Source organism: Phyllostomus discolor, chromosome 5, assembly GCF_004126475.2.
Source record: "Phyllostomus discolor isolate MPI-MPIP mPhyDis1 chromosome 5, mPhyDis1.pri.v3, whole genome shotgun sequence".
Classification (NCBI taxonomy): Eukaryota; Metazoa; Chordata; class Mammalia; order Chiroptera; family Phyllostomidae; genus Phyllostomus; species Phyllostomus discolor.
This window is the reverse complement of record NC_040907.2, coordinates 1,816,537-1,834,628: the sequence shown is the minus strand read 5'-3', so window position 1 is coordinate 1,834,628 and position 18,092 is coordinate 1,816,537. Positions and strand designations below refer to the sequence as shown.

General features: G+C 65.1%; 2 protein-coding genes across 3 annotated transcripts; one reads left to right on the top strand and one right to left on the bottom strand.

Moving 5' to 3' along the window:
- The first annotated feature begins 307 nt into the window (after positions 1–307).
- C5H1orf174 (chromosome 5 C1orf174 homolog) lies at positions 308–7,215 on the top strand. 2 transcript variants are annotated; one of them, XM_028514110.2, is made up of 4 exons: positions 311–845; positions 4,822–4,932; positions 5,661–6,137; positions 6,647–7,215. In XM_028514110.2, the coding sequence occupies exons 1-4, from the start codon at positions 831–833 to the stop codon at positions 6,755–6,757; spliced, it is 714 nt and encodes a 237-aa protein (XP_028369911.1). In that variant the 5' UTR covers positions 311–830; the 3' UTR covers positions 6,758–7,215. The 2 variants fall into 2 exon arrangements, with proteins under 2 accessions (XP_035881114.1, XP_028369911.1); XM_036025221.1 differs by lacking the exon at positions 4,822–4,932 and having other exon boundaries at positions 308–845.
- Positions 7,216–10,084: 2,869 nt separating this feature from the next.
- DFFB (DNA fragmentation factor subunit beta) lies at positions 10,085–17,997 on the bottom strand. Its single transcript, XM_028513310.2, has 7 exons — positions 17,769–17,997; positions 16,204–16,330; positions 13,911–14,099; positions 13,010–13,089; positions 12,678–12,848; positions 11,823–11,923; positions 10,085–10,742 (listed from the first exon to the last, which is right to left on the bottom strand). Exons 1-7 carry the CDS (start codon positions 17,889–17,891, stop codon positions 10,508–10,510), a joined length of 1,026 nt encoding a protein of 341 aa, XP_028369111.1. The 5' UTR covers positions 17,892–17,997; the 3' UTR covers positions 10,085–10,507.
- Between the last annotated feature and the right edge of the window lie 95 nt (positions 17,998–18,092).

Genomic DNA, 18,092 nt, shown 5'->3' with positions numbered 1-18,092 from the left:
GGGTGGCATTGCTCCCCTTCCCTTTGGCACCAACACCACCTGCCCTTGTTGCCAATGTGAACGCTCTTTGAATCAGGGCTTCCAAATACACATTCTTGGATCTCAAATAGATGCTGGTTGTCTTTCACTTTCAAAGGTCTTTTATTTTTAGCTTAGCACCAGGAAGAAAGCTAGGGGAGTTGGCCAGTTACAGGAAGTGACCTGATGCAGTGCTTCTCCCCCAAGGTCAGAGAAAAGGCTGGGTCCGTTGGTGCAACCACGAGGGGGTCCTGGGCCAGATCCCACCAACACCCTGCCCGGCCTGCAGAACCTCGCCGCACGCGGGGCTCAGGGTGATGAGCCCCTCTGGCCAAGGTCCGCCAGCAAGAGATGCGGGACCTTGCAGGGCTCGCCGTCCCAACTGCAAGGGAAGGCGGCTTCGGCGGGCCGCCCGGCCAGGGGGGTTCCAGCACGGCTCACTGCGCTCACAAAGTAGGGGGTCAGGGAGCCCACCACGGTCAATGCCCGCCCTCCTTCAGACACGTGCCCAAGGGACTTCAAGGGAGCTGCCCGTCCCAAAGATGGCTGCCGCCCCCTCAAACGCGGCGGCCGCAGAGGCAGCAATGGAAGTGCCCCTCACAAACATGGCCGCCGCCGGCCCGCTACGTACAGCGCCCACTGTGTTGGGTCACCTGCCCGAAGACTCCGGGCTGTGATTGGTCGAGCCTGTGGTGACGTCAGACGCCACAGCGCGGGCCGCGGGCCGGAGGGTTGCCGCAGCGCAGGGAAGCGTTGGGCCGGAGCGAGGGGCTTGGCGGCGTTGCTGGGGCGGCCCTGCGCTTCTCCCACCCATGAGGAGCCGGAAGGTGAGGGGGCCGAGGCTTGGCGGGAGCCGGGTCCGGGGAGGCGGGGGCTCCGGCCGCCGGTTGCCTGGGGAGCTGAAGACGGACGCCTCGGGCCAAGGGGCGACCTCTGCTTGGGCGGTGTCCCCGTAAGCCCTCGGGCCACGCCCCTTGGAGGGGGACTCCCCGACCACGCCCCCTGGAGGGGGCTTCCAGACCACGCCCACGGGAAGGGGGCTCCCCGGCCACGCCTCCGGGAAGGGGCTCCCGGTCCCTGCCTCCTGTAACGGGGCTCTCAGGCCACATCCCCGAATGGGGCTCCCACTCCAGGGCTGGTCTGGACCCCCGGCTTTTTCTCCTGGCGCTGCCAAGCCAGAGGGTCACGTTTTTCTGTTGCCACTACTCAAGCCTCAGCGATCTCAGCTGGGCCGAAGTCACCCGTGGGGGCGCGCCTTGCACAGTGGGGTGAAGGGGGGGGATCCACCCCAGAGGGGGGCGCGGTTGGAGGAGCACCAGCTTCTGGCACTTGGTAGTCAACGCGCAGTGTAACCGGAGGCAAGGGGCGGGGACCCCGTCTACCCTGCGGGCGTGGGCCTGGCGGGGGGCCCGTCCGGGGGCGGGCCTCAGCCGGGGCGCTCCCACGGAGCAGGGCCCACCTCCCGCGGCTGTGCTTGGCTGTGACCGTGAAGCGCCCCGGTAGACAGCATGTAGCTGGGCCTTGGTGCGGCGGCCTCTTCCCGTGGACGTCACCGCCTCTCGGTCCCACCGGCCCACCCGCATGCAGGTCTGTGGGCGTAGTTGGAGGCACGCGTGCTGTTTTACTGTTGCGTTCGCTGTACTCCGTTTCGTTGCAGTCCGCGTGTAAATGGGCTGCAGTGAATGTGTGCTGATGTAACAGTTGCACTGGGTGATGCTTTCCACCAGGTTAAAAAATTTCTCTCCCGGGGGTCGCTCTAGGTTTAGCGAATGAACGTGTCCGTCAAAGCTGCAGAACCAGCTTCAGACTCGCACCCGCGTAACTCCAGAGAAACGGAAGTGTCGCTCTTCTGTTGCTCTAGTTTTGTCGCCTGCTCGCTGGGGCGTTGTCACAAGTATGACACTGTTGCCACAAACCCAGCAGCAAGTACACTGTTGGGACCGTGTTACCACCTGCAGCCTGTTCTTAGCCCCACAGCGCCTCCTGGCGCACCGCCTCGGTGCTGCAGTTGGGGCACGTTCTGTGCGTCGTATTGTCCTGTCTGTGTTAACTGCACGTAACTGCTTCTCAGATCAGCCACTCGCCGTTTAAACTGTCCTCTGGAAAGACACAGTTGCACTTCCTGGTGCTGGCTTCTTTTTATCTTTGCATTTGAATTGCCACCTGAGGTCACGTGGTTTCAGCCCGAAGAACTTTCTTTCGTATTTCTGCCTCTATTTCTGCCTCTCGGTTACGCCGGCCCACCCACCTTCTCCCAGCTCCTGTGTATCCAGGAGGGTCTGTTTTGCCTTCGTTTTTGAAGGGGGTAGCTCTGCTAGCTCGCAGGACTCTTGGTCAGCGGTTTTGTTTTGGGGGTTTTGTTGGGTTGTTTTGCTTTCTTGTTTGTTTGTTCGTTGAGAATTTAGCATACGTTAGAATGCACCCTGCGGTCTGGCCTCCACCGTGTCCACTGCCAGGCCAGCGGCCTCTTCACCGGCTTCCCTTGTGAGTCAGGGGTTGTCTTCCTCCTTCCGCTCTGAGTTTTCTCCTCGTCTTGGACTCAGCGCTTTCTCAGTGACGTGCCCGTGGGGGTCGTGACCTTCGGTCCGCCTGGAGTTCAGGTCTCTGGGCGTCCTGGCTGTGCAGGTGGGGTTCCTCGGCCAGCCTGGGGGCCCCTCCCATGGTCTCTCTGACTGTCTTTGTGCTCCCACTGTCCTTCCCGGGACCCCCACTGCATGTGTGTTGGTTCACCTGGTATGGCCGGCGTTCCTCTGAGACGCTCCGTTTTCTTCAGTCCTTCTTCTCTCTGTCCGTGGCGTGCACAGCTGTCCGCCCGTCTTCAGGCCGCACCTGCCGTGGGGCCCTCTGCTGACAGTGTTTCATTCTGGCCCGGCTTTTCCAGCCTGGGACTTACGTGTGGTTTTCATAACAACTGCATTTTCGTTGGTATTTGCTATGAGACGCAACATTATCGTCAGGTCTTACTTTTTTCATCATTTTCTGTTATCTCTTTTTCACATGTTTAAAACGGCCACTTTAAATACTTCCCGATTGGTCCACGGCCCGGTCACCCACTCGGGCAGGGCTGTGCTCTTCTCCCGTGCGTGGATCCGCTCTGGGGTTTCCCGCAGCCTTCACAACCTGGGGTTGAAACGGGCCGTTTTGGATAGTACATTGTAGCAGCGCCGGCAGGGATCCCCCGCCTGCCGCCCCAGGGCTTGCTCTGGTTAGCGCACTGTTTGTTTGTTTGTTTGTTTGTTTAGTGAGTTACTGGGTGGTTCTGTCGGGGTCTGTTCCACACACACACACACACACACACACAGGGCAGTGCTGGGTGTGCCCACAGTCGCCCTGGGATGACAGTGCTTTTAGGGGGGCTCTCCCTCCAAACACCCCAGCTGGGAGCTCCATTCATTGCCAGCCGATTGCCCGGCGGTTTCCAGCTGAAGGCCTGAGGTGGTGACGTGCTCCGCAGACGGACCCTGTCACACCCCGGCTCCTCCAGAGGACAGTTCCTGGGTCAGGGTCTGCTGCTGCTCTGACCCCCGGGGGCTCCTCCCGCTGCACCCTCTGGCCTCTCCTGCCGACCAGCCGCCCACAGCAGCTGCAGCTGCCTTTCCCCTCGGCACCCCCAACCCCCGCCATCCTGGCCTTCCCCGCGCTCCCTGCAGAGGAAGGCAGTCCCTTCTGGGAGGAGGCAAAGAGCTCTCTGTTCTGCTGCCGCCGCCCCCCCCAGGCAGAACCTCTGAGCCAGGGCTCTGGGTAGCTGGGACAGCCACAGGCTTCTCAGTATGCTGCACCCCCCCACCCCACCCCCACTCCAGGAGCTGAGCACCCAGGGGAGACGGCGGCGGCCTGGCAAGCAGCGCGGGCCATGGTGGGGGTGGACACGGTGCTATTGCAGCGATGTCTCGAGTTGCCTCTTCCCTTTCCGATCCGGTTTCTTGTGAGCGTGTGGCCTTTCCTCTGCCCCCTCGTGGGGTCCCGGTTCAGGGCCTGTCCCCTGCAGCGTCCCTGTACTGCTCCCTCCCCTTTATCACCCACCGCCATCCCTTCCTGCACGCGCGTGGTGTCCATTCTGGAACAGGGAAAGAAACTTGCAGAAAAGAACACGAAACTCCAGCCAAGTCCGCAGCCTGGTCACTGCGCTGTGCAGGGCGGTGGCTCAGCCCGGACACCGGTGCTGCGGCAGGGTAACACCGGGAGAGCCGAGCGCCGACGCCTCTGCCGGGGGGAGCTCCCTGCACCAAAACCCTAGCGTTACCCCCAGATAAAGTCATTTAAGTGCTGTCGCTTTAATGAACTCCTCCCTCGCGGTTGGAAGACTCTCCTCTGTGTTCGCTGTGTTCAAAGTGGAGGTGGACCCGCCTCTCACCGTGAAGGTTTATCAGACGGACGCCGGTCACTTTAAACTGAGGGAATCCGGGTGGACTCTAACTGTGACTTCAGGGAGGGGGCGACGGGGCGGGGGAGAGCGGCTTGTTTGTTCCTGTTACGTTTCATGTGGAACGGGGACTGCGCACAGAGGTGTGCGACCCTCCTGAGGGAGGCCGTGTGCTGCTTGTCCGGAACCATCATCACCTTGTAAACGGGGCCTCTGGGGATGTGCGTTCCAGGATGGCGGGAAGCGTCGATCTGGCCTCTTAAACCCCGAGTTGTGTTTGAACCCCCACACTTAGGCCGCAGACGTCCTGCCCTGATGATAGAAGGGGGCGGGAGGGGCCGTCTCCGGGTTTCCCTAGTTAGGAAGCCCCGCCTCCACACCCATCCACGTTTGGGGGGAGGGCGGGGGTGCAGCGTCTGACGGCCGTGCCTCTGCTCCAGCTCACAGGGGGAGTGCGGTCCTCGGCGCGCCTGAGAGCCCGGAGCTGCGCGGCCAGGTTGGCCTCTGCCCAGGAAGCGGGGATCGCCCCGTCCACCAGGCCGGTATGTCAGGTGAGCCTCATGGGCACGAAGATGCCAGGCTGCGGGGCTCACCCTGCGGCCTGCTGCCATGGCCCCAGAGGTGGGGGGGGGGGGGGGGCTGTCAGTGCCTGCGGATGAGGCTCTGCCTCTGGAGGGCCTGCCTGCTCGGGGGCGAGCGTCTCAGGCCCCGTCTCCCTCGGTGCCACCCTGTGAGTGACAGGGGCACGGGGCCGTCCTGTCTGCGGGGGAGAGGCAGGGCGGGCCACGGCGGGCCCCGCGTGTCTGTGGCTGCCAAGGGGTCCTCGTCCTGGAGTTGTGTCGGGTCGGGCGGCCTCAGCGAGGCTGGGACTTGGTGTGACTCCAGCAGCCGCGAGTCTCCACCCCGGCGCGTCGCCCGGAAAAGCCGGCGGTGGTCGGCAGCCACCTCCCGGTCCCTGCGTCCCTGGGTCTCTGCTGGCGCGCAGCTCCCGCTCCGCAGAAAGAAGGGACCCTGGGTGCTTCCGTGGCCCGTTCGTGATCTGTCCCTGCGTGCTGCTGACTTAGCTCGGGAAGTCCACAGCCTAGAGACAGCGGCCGCTGGGGGTGGGGGTGGTCTGGGCTCTTCCCCAGCGGGACCCTGGGCGGCAGGCAGCGACCCAGCCCTGACCCCGCCACTATGGAGGCCGGGCGTCAGCGTGTTCACGGCTCCCAGCGGGAGGAACGGTGCTCTGCAGCCCCGGACTGGCCATCTCCTCCCTGACGCTGTTCTTCCCCGACAGACTTCCGCGTCACACAAAGCCGCAGACAGGCGGACTTCCAAGAAGTTCAAGTGTGACCGAGGGCATCTTGTGAAATCCGAACTACAGAAACTGGTCCCCAAGAGTGAGGTCGCCCCCCTGCCCCGCACGTCCCCGGAGGCCACTCGCAAGGACGAGCCCCTGGAGCTGGCCGACGGCAGCCCGGCAGCCCCAGGGGAGGAAGCCGGCGTCTGCGCCACGCGGGAGACCACGGGCCTGCCCTTCGGGCACGGCCGAGTCGTGCGTGACGCTGGCCCAACGGGCACAGAAGACGGCCTGCCCGCCGCCCTTCCGGGCCCCGGGCTGAACAGCAGCCCCCCTGCGGGGGGCGGGTCCGCGCAGGGGGCCGAGCCGGCCCAGACGCCGCCGCTGCACCTGGACAGCAGTGTCTTCCTGGACGACGACAGCAACCAGCCGATGCCGGTGAGCAGGTTCTTCGGCAACGTGGAGCTGATGCAGGTACATCTGCGGCGCCTTCGCCCCGCCTCGGGGGTCCTCAGCCACTGCACGCCCAGCGCCTGCGCGCGCACACCGCCCCAGCCGGGATCCGAGGCCCGGTCCTCGCTGTAACCGGGAGGGGCTGACGGCACAGAGGCTCACTGGGACGCGCCCACCCGTCCCGCTCCCACTCCCGCTCTGGGCCTCCGTGGGGGTGGGTGTCCCTGGACCTCCCTGCGGGGGCCTGAGGTCCCGTCTGTGTTTGTGAGCAGCGCCCCACGCCTGCTGGGCTTGTTCGTCTCCCCCCCTCCCCCTCCCCCCCCTCCCCTCCTCCCCCCTCCCCCTCCCCCTCCCCCTCCCCTCCCCTCCCCTCCCCTCCCAGGGCTGAGCTGCGACTCAGACCCAGCCCCCACCTTACGCAGGCGGGGCGGGGCGTGGGCGGGGCTGGGTGTGGGCGGGGCGTGTGCCCGCGCAGGCGCAGCACAGAAAGAAGCGGTCTGGGACGGACGGGGCTCCTTCTCTGCCCCCAGGACCTCCCGCCGGCGACTTCATCTTGCCCTTCGGTGAGCAGACGCGAGTTCAGGAAGATGCATTTCAGAGCCAAGGAGGACGAGGACGAGGACGAGGACGCGGAGATGTAGGGAACGGGACGTGCGCGCCGACCTCGCGCCTGCGCGGCGCAGTTAACGTTGGCCGTGGAGCGGATTACGGACTCGTCAAACGTGTCCCCGAGAGGAGTGCCCCGAGTCACACTTCCGGGGGCGGCGGCTCCCCTGCAGCGGAAACTGGTCTGCACCGGCCCGTCTTCCTTCTGCACGGTCCCAGTCCCGGTCCCGGTCCCGGTCCCGGGGGAGGGTGCGGGGCGGCCGGGGCTGGCTGGCTGGCCGAGACGACCCCGTAGAGAACCTGCTCTTCGCTTAAGCTCTTTAGTTTTGACGACGCTCGAGCCCGGTTTCCTCGGTGGGAATTCGATCCTTCTCGTGATCGACTCAGTGACAGTTCTTAAAGAACGCGCCTTCCTTTCTGTATATGAAGCTGACGTTTATCTTGGAGATTTTGCAAGAAACATATAGGAAAAATAAAGTATATTTTGAAAATATTTTAAGGTGCCTTGTGTCCCTGAAACTGTGTTCCTTTCTAGAATGTTTGGGGGCGCTCCAGCCCGGAAGCTCAGCTGGTCAGAGACCACACCGGGGCTGCGGGTTCGGTCCCCGGGGAGGGCGGGCACGCACGGGAACCAACCGGGGCATGCAGGGGTCAGGGGGCCACTCCGGGACGGACGCCCGGAGACTCACTCTTCTTGCCCGCGCCGTGAAGGCTCACAGAGCAGTGTGTCTGTGAGTGCGCACACGAGGGTCACCTGTGATCCGTTCTCGCAGACGAGAGTGGGCCCTGTTCGGGTGGGGGTGGGGGGCACAGGGTCAGGACAGAGCAGGGTAAGGGCAGCGAGAGGGTGGCCAGAGGCCGGGTGGGAGAGGGGCCGAGCCCCAAGCTCAGTGTCCTGTGTTCCGAGCACCGGCAGGGTGGGAGTGGGGCGGCCACATACTGATTGACGGGTAAAGGTGGTGCCTGTGAGCACCCAGAGGTGTTAATGGGCTCCTTCCTTTGGGCTCCGTGGGCTTTTCCAGCCTTTCAGGCCTCAGGATGAAAGCCCAGTTTCTGAGGCTTTCCTTCCCAGAGCGGGCTGACCCCCTCCCGTTACCATGGGGGTTTTGTGACGCCGGGGCCCCCGCCGCTGGGATCCAGCCAGGCCCAGCGCTGCCGAGTCACTGGGTGCGGCACCCTCCCTCCTGCTGCTGCCTGTCTCCGTTCGCCACCCATCCTGCCCAACAGAACAACTTGAAGTTTCTCTCTCTCCCTTCCTCTGAAATCCACAAAAAAGAGACTTAAACACATAAATACATAAGGCGGGAGCTCCGTGGAAAGAGCAAACCCCGCCCTGCCTCGTCCTGGGAAGGCAGGGTTGGCCTCTGCACCCCACCAGCAGGCTGTGGCCAGGCCTGGATGAGGGGTACCCTCCTCCTTGGTCCCCTCCCCCACCCTGAGGTTGGGGGGGCACCCCTGGTGGTTTATAGGATCTGCACCAGTTTCGTGCTCACAGCTCTGCAAACCCCTGGAGTGTCCTGAGAGCTGAGCCTTGTCCTGTTAATGAGGTGACTTTGGACCCCACAGGTGGGGGGCTGGGAGAACCCGCCCTGGGGGCGGGAACACTCAGACCCACCCTGGGACCTCCAGGGAGGGGAAGGGGCTGGAGACCGAGTCAGTGGCCAGCACGGTGACTTGGTGACACAGCCGAGGGAGACCCCACGGGACAGGACCACTCCTCCTGGGTCTGGGAGAGCACGGTGAGCGTGGACGGGCCAAGCTCCGCGCCCCTCCCGCCCACATGGCCCTGTGCATCTCTTCCGTGGGGCTGAGTCTAACCTTTGGCGATAAACCAGTGACAGGTGTCTCTGCAGGGGCCAGCCCGGTGGCGAGGGCCCTGTGGCAAGGGCCCAGCTGTGCTCCGCAGTGTCCCTTGTCAGCAGGCACAGTGCCCCCGCTGCCCCACCGCCTGCATTAAGGAGCACCAGGCAACGTGATGCGTTCTTGCCAGTGGACAGAGACGCTACAGTTGGTCTTTGCACAGCGGCGTGCAGGCATGTGCGGAGCCCAGCAGGGCCAGCCGTGCCCTGTGTGTCCAGCTGCGAGGTGGGTGGCGGGGTTGCTCCAGCACCGTGGCAGAGAAGGCCCGTCCACGTTGACTCCCCTGCGAGCGCCCCCCGCCCAGAAAGTGTGAGACCGAGTCGGGCTGGGGGCTGCCCTTGGGCGGGCACGGCCCTGCTAGCACCCGGCCCAGCTGTGGAGCGGCGGCCCTGGTGCATGGGGCCTGGGGGGGGGGGGGGAGGTGTCCCCGTCCGCACGTGGGCTGAGTTCCTCGTGTTCCACACCAGGGGCTCGGTCCCCGGTGGTCCCGTGTTTCTGAGAAGAGAAAGGGACATTTGGGTCAGCTTTTTTAAAGATTTTATTTACTTTTAGAGAGGGGGAAGGAGGGAGGAGAGAGAAACATCGATGTGTGAGAGAAATGTCAATCTGTGGATGCCTCTCATGCGCCCCAAACTGAGGACCACGCCCACAACCCACGCATGTGCCCTGACTGGGGATTGAACCGGCGACCTTTCTGTTCGCAGGCCGGTGCTCCGTCCACTGAAGGGTCAGCTTTTAAAAGTCCACTCTGACCCCTTATTTCATGCCATGTCCACCATTTCAATGAGTGCAAACTACTCCAACATGTCTGTTTACGGAAAATCTTTATTGTGTGTCCCGACTCTACAGTAAACATGAAAGTTCAAATGTTACAAAATATAAAAAATAAACTTTTAAAAGTTACAAAATTAATGCTCATTTCAAAAATTTCAAGTGTAGCTGTCCGTTGGTCCCCGCAGAGGGATCCTGCCAGCACCGGCCCGACGCCCAGACCCACTCCTGATACAAACGGCGAGGAACGCCCCCCCCCCCCCCGCCCCCAACTGAGGACGCTAACCCTCGGGGCAAAACCCGCGGGCACGGAGAGCCGAGCGTGTGATGAGACGCTGTTTACAGACAGTCCTTTGACAGCCAGCGCGCCCCGGGATGGCTGCTGCTCACAGACATACTGTCTGCAGACGCCAACACGTGTGCGACACGCTGAGGCCTTTCGTGAGCGGCAGGTGGCACCCCGCGGAGTGCGCCACGGCCCGTGCGTTGACGGGCAGCCCCCTCCCCATTCACAGACACGGAGAACCGCCGCGCAGCTCCGCACCCTGCGCACGCGTTAGGTGACTCACGAGGTCAGCGCTGCCCGACCTTTGTGCCTTCGATTTTGGGAGACTGGATGTGACGCCTCGGCGGCCGCCCCCCACCCACAGGCGTGCGAGGGCCCCCTTCCTGCCGTCACAAACGGTACAGAGCAGACGCCTGCGTGTTCTCCACGGAGTGGGACCGTCTCTCCCCGGAAGGGGGAGGTCTGGTCTGGGGTGGAGCTCCCCACCGTCTGGGCAGGGAGACTCCGCGTGGCTGCCGGGAGAGCGCCGGCCCTCAGCGCGGCCACGGGGGCCGTGCCACACAAGCGTACAGAGCAGGCGGGGCGGAGAGGGCCGGTCCCTGGTCCCCGCCGACCGGACACCAGCACTCCTGGCGTCCCGTCAGGGCACCCAAGTCGCCCTCGGCTGTGGGCTCTCGGGGTGCAGAGACCAGAATCAGGCACGCCCTGGAATCTGAGATCCGTAGGAAGGTTTTGTAGAAGCTCTTTTCGGAAGCTATTGCTGTGGCAAAAAAAAAAAAAAAAATAGCACCTGTTAAAACCCTCCCCACCCCCCCAACCCGGCGCCAGGCCCGGGGCGATGTGGAGGGCGGGCAGGCGGGTGCCCGAGTCACCGGCCCTTGCGAGCGGCCCGCTTCCTCCTGGGCTCCGCGCGCGGCCTGTAGACCCTGCTCGGGTCACAGCTGAGCCCGTGGGTGGTCTTCTTGTGGCAGGCCACGTGCACCAGCTTCAGGTTGGCGGAGGTGAAGAGCAGGCCGTAGAAGTACTCCCAGTCCAGCTGCCTGCCGTCCTGGCCCTCGATCGCCTCGGCCAGCGCGGGGATGACGGTGCGCTTCTTCTCTATGCTGCGGAGGGGGGCGGAGGCGTCACTGCCGGCACGGCGACCCCGCCGGCACGGCTAAAACGCAGCTCCGACGCGGCGGGAGCGGGAGCGGAAGCGGAAACGTAAAACGGCGATCGGTCACTCGCAGGAAAAACGAGGAAAACACAATTTCTAAAGAAACCACACTGGGCAGCCACCCGGGAGCTGGGGGACAAGGACGGCAGAGAACTCAGGGTGCAGCCGTGGGGCGCGCTCGGGGACTGTCCCCGCGCAGACTCGTCCGAGCGCTGCTGTTTCAGGGGCCCCGAAAGCCCGGCGTCCGGCGGAAGGAGACGCACAGCCGCCCCGCGGGGATGCCTCGGCGCACAAGCCGGGCATGCGGCTCGGGGCCAGAAAGCCCAGCTCCCGCCGAGGACGCGAGCAGGACGCAGGCACCCAAGCAGCCCACAGGCCACCCTCACTCCCGACGGCAGCACGGGGGTCCCCGGGGGCGGGGGAGGGGGGTGGGGGGGCAGGGGGGAGGGCGCCGCAGCCGGAACAGGACGCCGGGGCTACTTCTAAAGCGTCTGACCGAGAAGCCAGCCGGCCGCTGTCGGGCCCCTGGAGACGTCAGCTGCCGTACCGCGCGGCCGAGGACGGACCCCCCCGAGGACAGCGTCTCCGTGGAGGGACAGGCGGTCCGCGTCTGCCCGCGTTAGAACGCACCAGCAGACGTAGGAAAACGAGACTTCGGCTCGTCCCGGGGAGGCAGGACGCCCCGCCCAGGCGGCGCCGGGGACGGCTGCCCTGAGAGCAGGCACGCTGACCCCTGACCCCACGCACAGAGGGGAGCAGCCGAGAGGGACACGCGTGAGGTCGCAGGGACGAGGCCCCACGGGAGACGACACGCAGCCACACGGGAGCAGCAGGAGTGCTGTGTGCGCCCAGCTGCCCCTTCCACACCGCCACTGGTCACCCTGGGGGCCCAGACCCCGAGAGGTTCGCTTGGGAGGCCCAGGCATCCGGGCGGGGCAGCCCCCCCACCCCCACAGGCACCATTGGGGCCTGACGGCGGTGCCCCAGGACAGGCCCTGCCAGCCGGCCTCACACTCCCGGCACTCACACGTGGTCCAGGTTCCAGGTGCTGAAGAGGACCCGACTCTCCCTGTTACTGTAGGGGTTGATGGAGTGTCTGGACGCACAGCTGGCCGCGTCGAAAGGACCCTGTGCGGAGAAAGGACAAGGTGACTGCCGTACAGCGGGCCTCTTCCCTGCCGGTCTCGGGTCACCCCCGCCACACGCCAGCTTGGCAGGGCCATGCCGGCCAAAGCCCCAGGCGCCATCGGCACCCGAGGCTGGGCCACACCTGACACATCTCTGAGGTGACGGCTGGAAGACAGTGGGAAGGACCCTCCGCCCACCTCCTGAAGGTCACGGCTCCGAGGCCCAGCGGTGGCACCTGGGCGACGTGGCACTCCCGTGGTTCACTCACGTCCTGGGGAAGCCCACGGCCTCCACCCGCGCATCTCAGACCGCTGCCTGCAGCCAGGGCCGCCCTCCAGGAGTCAGGCCTAACCAGTGCCCCCGATGCCACAGCGGCCACAAGCCTGAAATCCCCAAGCTCTCTGTCACCCACCAGGCTCACCCGGGGGAACACCATGCGTGCTTCCCAGAGGCTCCGGAGTACCCCTTCTCTCAGCAGCCCACCCGAAGGAATGCCACCCTCCCCCGACACCAAGGCACGGCCCCTGCTCAGGCACCTGTGTCCTCCCCACCCACGGCAGCGGGGGGGTCCCTGAGCAACGAGGGTGCACCTGGGAACGTGTCAGGAATGCAGGTTCTCGGGCCCAGGCAGACTCCCAGGGAACGGGAGCTGACCTGCCCCCACCCACCCCACCCCACAGCACCCCACCCCACCCAGCCCTGGCAGGCAGCTCCACAGGCGCCGGGGCCCCAGGGCCCAGGGCAGGCAGCCCACCTGGCAAGAGAACCAGCCTTCGGGCGTGCAGAGCCGGCTGCTGGCCTCGGCACCCCTGTCGAAGTAGCAGCCGTTGTACTTCTCAGCCCGGAGCTTCTGGCCCATGGCGTCCACCACCTGCGCGAACTCCTCCCGAGCCCCCGCGCCCACCGCGGGCGTGTGCGCGCTCACCTGGAGGACGCCAAGGACCTGGCTGAGGACCGGAGCGTGGCGCCCCGAACCACGGTTGGGAGCCCCGTCTGCAGTGCTGCCAAAGCAGCCCCGCAGCCGACCTGCCCAGCACGCTGGCACACCACCTCGGGGTGGGGGGGGGAGGGCGGGGGGCGGCCTACCTCCCTCAGGTAGCTCCGGATCCTGCTCTCGCAGCTGAACCTCAGGTAGCTGCACTTGCTCCTGAACCGGGACTCCAGACCTGCGGGGGGAGCCGAGGCAGACCCTGCACTCCCTGGCCGTCCTGGGGTAGGGGTGGGGGGCGGCTGGGTGCTGCATCTGAGAAACGTGCTGCAGGGCCGTGCACGCAGACCCTGCTCGCTGCCTCAGGTGGGGTCTTTGGTCTACCGGGAGGGTCTCAGACGCCTCCCAGGGGCTCCCGCCAGCGCCGCCGTTTCAAGGCAGGTGCATTCTCCCAGGCGACCTCCAACTGACTGACCGGGCCAGGCCACAGGCGGAAGCCACCCAGGTGTCCACTGGCGGACAAAGGGAAAAGCAGGTGTGGCCCAGCCACACCGTGGGAGACGGCTCCGCTTGGAAAAGGGGGAACTTGACTCCTGCGGCTGCATGGACGCCCCGGGAGACGCTAAGCTCCGTGAAGTCAGCCAGTGACAAAAAGACAAGGAAGGGCTCCACTTCTAGGAGGTCCCTGGGGGAGTCAGAGCCACAAGGACAGAGAGTAAAGGGTGGGGCCAGGGGAGGGGCGGGGGTCTCAGTTCAGTGGGGACACAGGTGCAGTGCGAGAAGACGGAAAGTTCCAGAGAGGATGGCAGTGACACCTGCCCGACAGCGTGAATGCGCCCGAGGCCCCTGAGCCGTGCCCGTGACAATGATCGGGATGGAGATCTGTGTGTCGGTGTCCTTCCCCATGGTCCCGGGTTGCCTGGAATCCGCCCCCAGCGAGCAGGGAGCAGGCGAGCCCCCCATCTGGGGGCCCCTCGCTTTGGGAGCTGAAACGGAGTCCGGCCTCCCCCAGGTGTCTTCCCGCCCCCAGCGCCCGCCAGGCCCTGACCGCAGGGGCACCTTCGAACCAGGGCGGGTCCTCGGCCCGCGTCTCGGCCGCGGCGTTCTCGCTGATGGTGTGCAGGAGGTCGGCCAGCAGCTTCTGCCGCAGCGGGGCCTGTTCGTCCAACAGCAGCTGCCGGGCGGCCTGGATGACCCCCACGTGTGGCCTGTGGAACACGCTGAGGAAGCGACTGATGTCACTCACATCTGCCACCAGAAGGGGGGACACACAGAAGAGCCATTGGTCCTGGGGCCACCGCCGTGGGGAGACACGGTGCCGACAGCCTGCGTGAGAAAGGGCTCCCCACGGCCACCCCGCTCAGCTGGGAGACTGCCGACCTGAGTGCGTCCCGGGCTCCCGTCCTCGGGGCTGGGAGCCAGCTGCCCACGGCTGGGTGGGGCGAGGACTGACGGGGAAGGGGGCCGGGAGCACCCCGGAAAACGAAAGCCGCCCTCCTGCTGCCCTCTGTTTGCCAAAGGAAATCCTCTCATCTTTGGACTCCCAGGGGGCCTCACTCCCCGGATCGCTGAGTCACTGCCGGCTGCTTCCCGGGGTCTTGCCACATGTGCCCGCAGTGCCCGCAGCAGCGAGCCGCCACCCAGCAGGCGCTCAGGGGCAGGCGGAGCCAGAGTCTGCTGAGCCCTCGCAGCATCTCACAAACAGAACCCCGAACGCCTACAGCACCGAGCCTCGGCCCAGCGGGGCCGCCGCAGGACGCGGGGCTGCTCGGAGTCGCAAAGCAACCTGTGCGGTCTACCCTTAGCAGAAGGGAGGGAGTCACGTGGTCCTAGCAGCCCATGCGGGAAAACCAGAAGGCGAAAGCCTTCGGCACCTACAGCGGGGGGAACGTCTCAGCCTTAACACCGAAAGTAGCATGAAAAAAAAAAGAGAGAGTGAATTGGCCTTCGTCAGAACAAAGATTGTGGCGCCAGGAAGGACCCTTCCTCTTCCAAGACAGTGAAAAACACGCTGCCTGGCGGAAGACGCACATCCAGGGTGTCTCAGAACAACAAAACTCTCAAAACTCGACATTAAAACATATAAAAAACACTTAGGAGATGGACCGAGGACACAGAGACGTCCACCACAGAGGACACGGGCCAGTGACAAGCACGCGGAGGACGTGGCGGCCACACGGCCGCGGCGCGCAGTGGGCTCGCCGCCTGGGCGGTGCGAGTGCCCGCCGCCACGTTCGCAGGACGGCGGACCCCACGGCCGCACGCTCTCAGCCCGCACCAGGCTGGGCGGCGGGGCCTGTGCTCGGTGGCAGGCGGCCACAATTAAAGAGGGTCGACACCAGGAGCCCCTGGGGAAACGCGGAGTAAGACACCGCGAGCTACCCCGCTGCACCGGTCCGCGTGGCCGAAATGGCAGCCCGCACAGACGCGGCAGAGCAGCTGCGGACCCCGGTACAGAGCGCGGTTCCACCCCGGAACGGCGTGCTGGGGCCTTTGCGTCTCCTCTTTCACAGCCGAGCTGAGACTGAACCTCCTTTCCCTACGAGTTCCCGCACGCACAGCACGCACAGCACGTACAGCACGTACAGCACGTACAGCACGCACAGCACTCACAGCACGCAACTCCCTGGGCTCCAGCCCTTCGAAGAGTGGTGCGAGCATCCCGCGTTCCGTTTCCGCACCGGGAGAGGAAGTCCCGCCCTTTAGCTGTCAGTCACCCTCCCTCCCACCCACCTCCAGCCCTAAACCACCGCGGGTCGCTTTTCTGTCTCTGCAAACGTCCCCTGCTCGGCACACTCCACGTGGGTAGAATCGTACTCATTCCACGTGGCCCTTCGTGACTGGCTTGTCACTTCACGTGAAGTTTTGGAGGGACGTCCGTGTCCTAGCGTGAGTCCGGCCTCCCTCCTCTTCCGGGCGGAACGGCCTTCCATTGTTGGGACAGGCCGTCTGTCCGCCCAGAGCCCGGGCTCCTCTCCACCTTCGGGCCACAGGAACGAGGCTGCCGTGCACACCCGTGTCCAGCCTCTGTGCACACCTGTGTTTTCCCCTCCCTTGGGTGCACACCTGGGAGTACACTGCGGGGGGGCCCTGGTGATCCAGCCCGCAGCTCAGGAACCACCGGACTCCGCCCACCAGCCGTGGACGAGGGTGCCGGTTTCCCCACGGCCTCGCCCGCACTCCTCCTCCTGGGGCGGGGGTGCAGCCTCACGGTGGGTGTGACCTGCACGTCCCTGAAGGCTAATGCTATCACGAGCCTCTTTTCCTGGGCGTGTTCACCGTGGGAGTATCCTGCCTGGAGGAATGTCTACCAGGCCCTGCCCCCCAGCACCCGCAGGGCCCCGCCACTTACAGCCCTCCCAGGTCTGGCCCTTGGTGAGCAGCACGAGCTCCGAGTTGTCGGGGACGCTCCAGAAGTAACCTTCTGTCACCTCCGTGCCATCTTCGTAGAGGCAGAGGCGGGAGCCGGGCGCGGGCAGCTGGGGAGACGGGGGAGGGGTGGGGTGCTCACTTCCTGGGCCCCGGGTGGGCCCGCCACAGAGAAGCACGTTTTAAAGAATCATGCTCGACGTGCCGTCTGCACGCCCGTGGGGTGCACGCCCGAGACACGCACGTGCATCTGAACCAGGGCACCCTCGGTCGGTCGTTCTAGAACAGGAAGTCACATGCAGGCACACGCAGCGTCACTGCTTTGTGGGATGCAGGACACGGACCCTTTCCAGCCGCTCCTCCAGGGCACTCAGAATTGGAGCCTGTTTCCCAAAATGACAGGTGATGGCTGCCACCGGGCTGGTCAGCACAGCCGCACAGATGAGGGTGCAGTGCCTGGCAGGCCTCAGGACCCGCCGGCTCGCTGTGCTCCTTGTCTCCCGGGGACTGGTTATTCTGGGACAACATCTGACCGAAGGTGACCCGTGGTCTCCGTGCGGAAGTGTGACCGGCATACGGCACTGTTCACTTGCAGAGCTTCGGCTGGCCGTTGCTCCCCACCGGTCAGGCTTATGAATTTCTGTGGCGACTCGGGGTCTGGCCCTGCCTGTCCTCGTGCACACCCCCGGGTGTCTAGGCCCAGCCACGGAAATGAACTCCGTAAGAGTCAGAATAACGGGTGGAGGAGCTGCAACACTCGGGCTGCCCGGCGTTGAGAGGCCTCCGAGCCCACCCCTTCTTCTACACACGGGGAAACTGAGTCCCAGGGACGCCAAGTGGCTGTGCCCTGACTCCCAGTGAATTAGCTAGTGTGCTCTGGAAACAGGCTCCCCAAATCTCAAGCCAGCGGGGTCGTGACTCTCACCATCAGCAGACGGAAGGTGTCCCTGCATCCCTCCACCTCGAGCCCCGCACCCCACTCAGGAACCAGAGGAAGAAGTTCCTGACTCGAGGGGCCTCCGGGGCTAATGGCAACAAATGGTGATTCCCCGCAGCGCCCCCCCCCCCCAACTCCCGGCCATCTCCTACACACACACCCTGGAACACAGCCCTTCCCTCTCCCCAAGTTCCCCTGAGCACCCCGCAGAGGCTTCCACCTCCGCCAGCCCCGGGCGCCCCGAGTCCGAGGACCCACACTCCACCCGCTCTGCAGGGCCCCGCGCGCCCTCCGAGTCTCTGCCACCAGCACCCTGTTCCTGAAGTGGAATGCTGGCACTCGATTCACCGGTGTTGTCGTGGACCCCACGACAGCCCATGGAAGGACCCCAGTCGGGGCCGGGGTGGGCCGCTACTCAGGTTTCCCGCCTCACGGGGCACCTGTCAGGACTTGGGGACACGAGGCTCCGCCAGTGCTGCTGGTGACAGATGGCGGGTCAGACTGTTGCATCCCACCCGGAGTCTCCCGACAAGCTCCCGCCGCTGCCCTGGTCCCTTCCCGGGACCTGCAAGGGGAGGCACCGGACCCCCGATTCCCAGCCCCCGCCGCACCTGGAAGTGGAGACACCCCTTCCGCAGCACCTCCTGGCAGCTCTTCCCTGCTACCCCAAACTTCTGCTGGCTGTGCAGGGCTCGCAACTTGAACGTCTTGGGCTTCCGGAAGACAGACATCATCCTCAGGGCCTCCGGCCCCGCGGGAAGCACCTACTGCGCCCGCTGCTAGGAGCGTCCTCACGCGGGCCGCGGGGTCACCCCAGGTACACTCTGCGGAAGGGACGGCGGCCGCGCACCGCCCCGGAACTACACTACCCAGAAGGCCGAGGAAAGGAGAGGCGCAGCCTGCCTTGTGCGCGTGCGCGGTTCCCTGGAAACTCC

What these genes read in the sequence shown, in the direction of transcription:
- C5H1orf174 (XM_028514110.2), top strand. An exon ending in CCACCAGGCCGGTATGTCAG is followed by an intron (nt 4,933 to 5,660) that starts GTGAGCCTCATG and finishes CTTCCCCGACAG; the next exon opens with ACTTCCGCGTCACACAAAGC. An exon ending in GCAACGTGGAGCTGATGCAG is followed by an intron (nt 6,138 to 6,646) that starts GTACATCTGCGG and finishes CTCTGCCCCCAG; the next exon opens with GACCTCCCGCCGGCGACTTC.
- DFFB (XM_028513310.2), bottom strand. Translation starts at nt 17,891, where the DNA reads ATGATGTCTGTCTTCCGGAAGCCCAAGACGTTCAAGTTGCGAGCCCTG. An exon ending in AGGGGTGTCTCCACTTCCAG is followed by an intron (nt 16,331 to 17,768) that starts GTGCGGCGGGGG and finishes CCGTCTCCCCAG; the next exon opens with CTGCCCGCGCCCGGCTCCCG. An exon ending in GGACCCGCCCTGGTTCGAAG is followed by an intron (nt 13,090 to 13,910) that starts GTGCCCCTGCGG and finishes CTCCCCCCGCAG; the next exon opens with GTCTGGAGTCCCGGTTCAGG.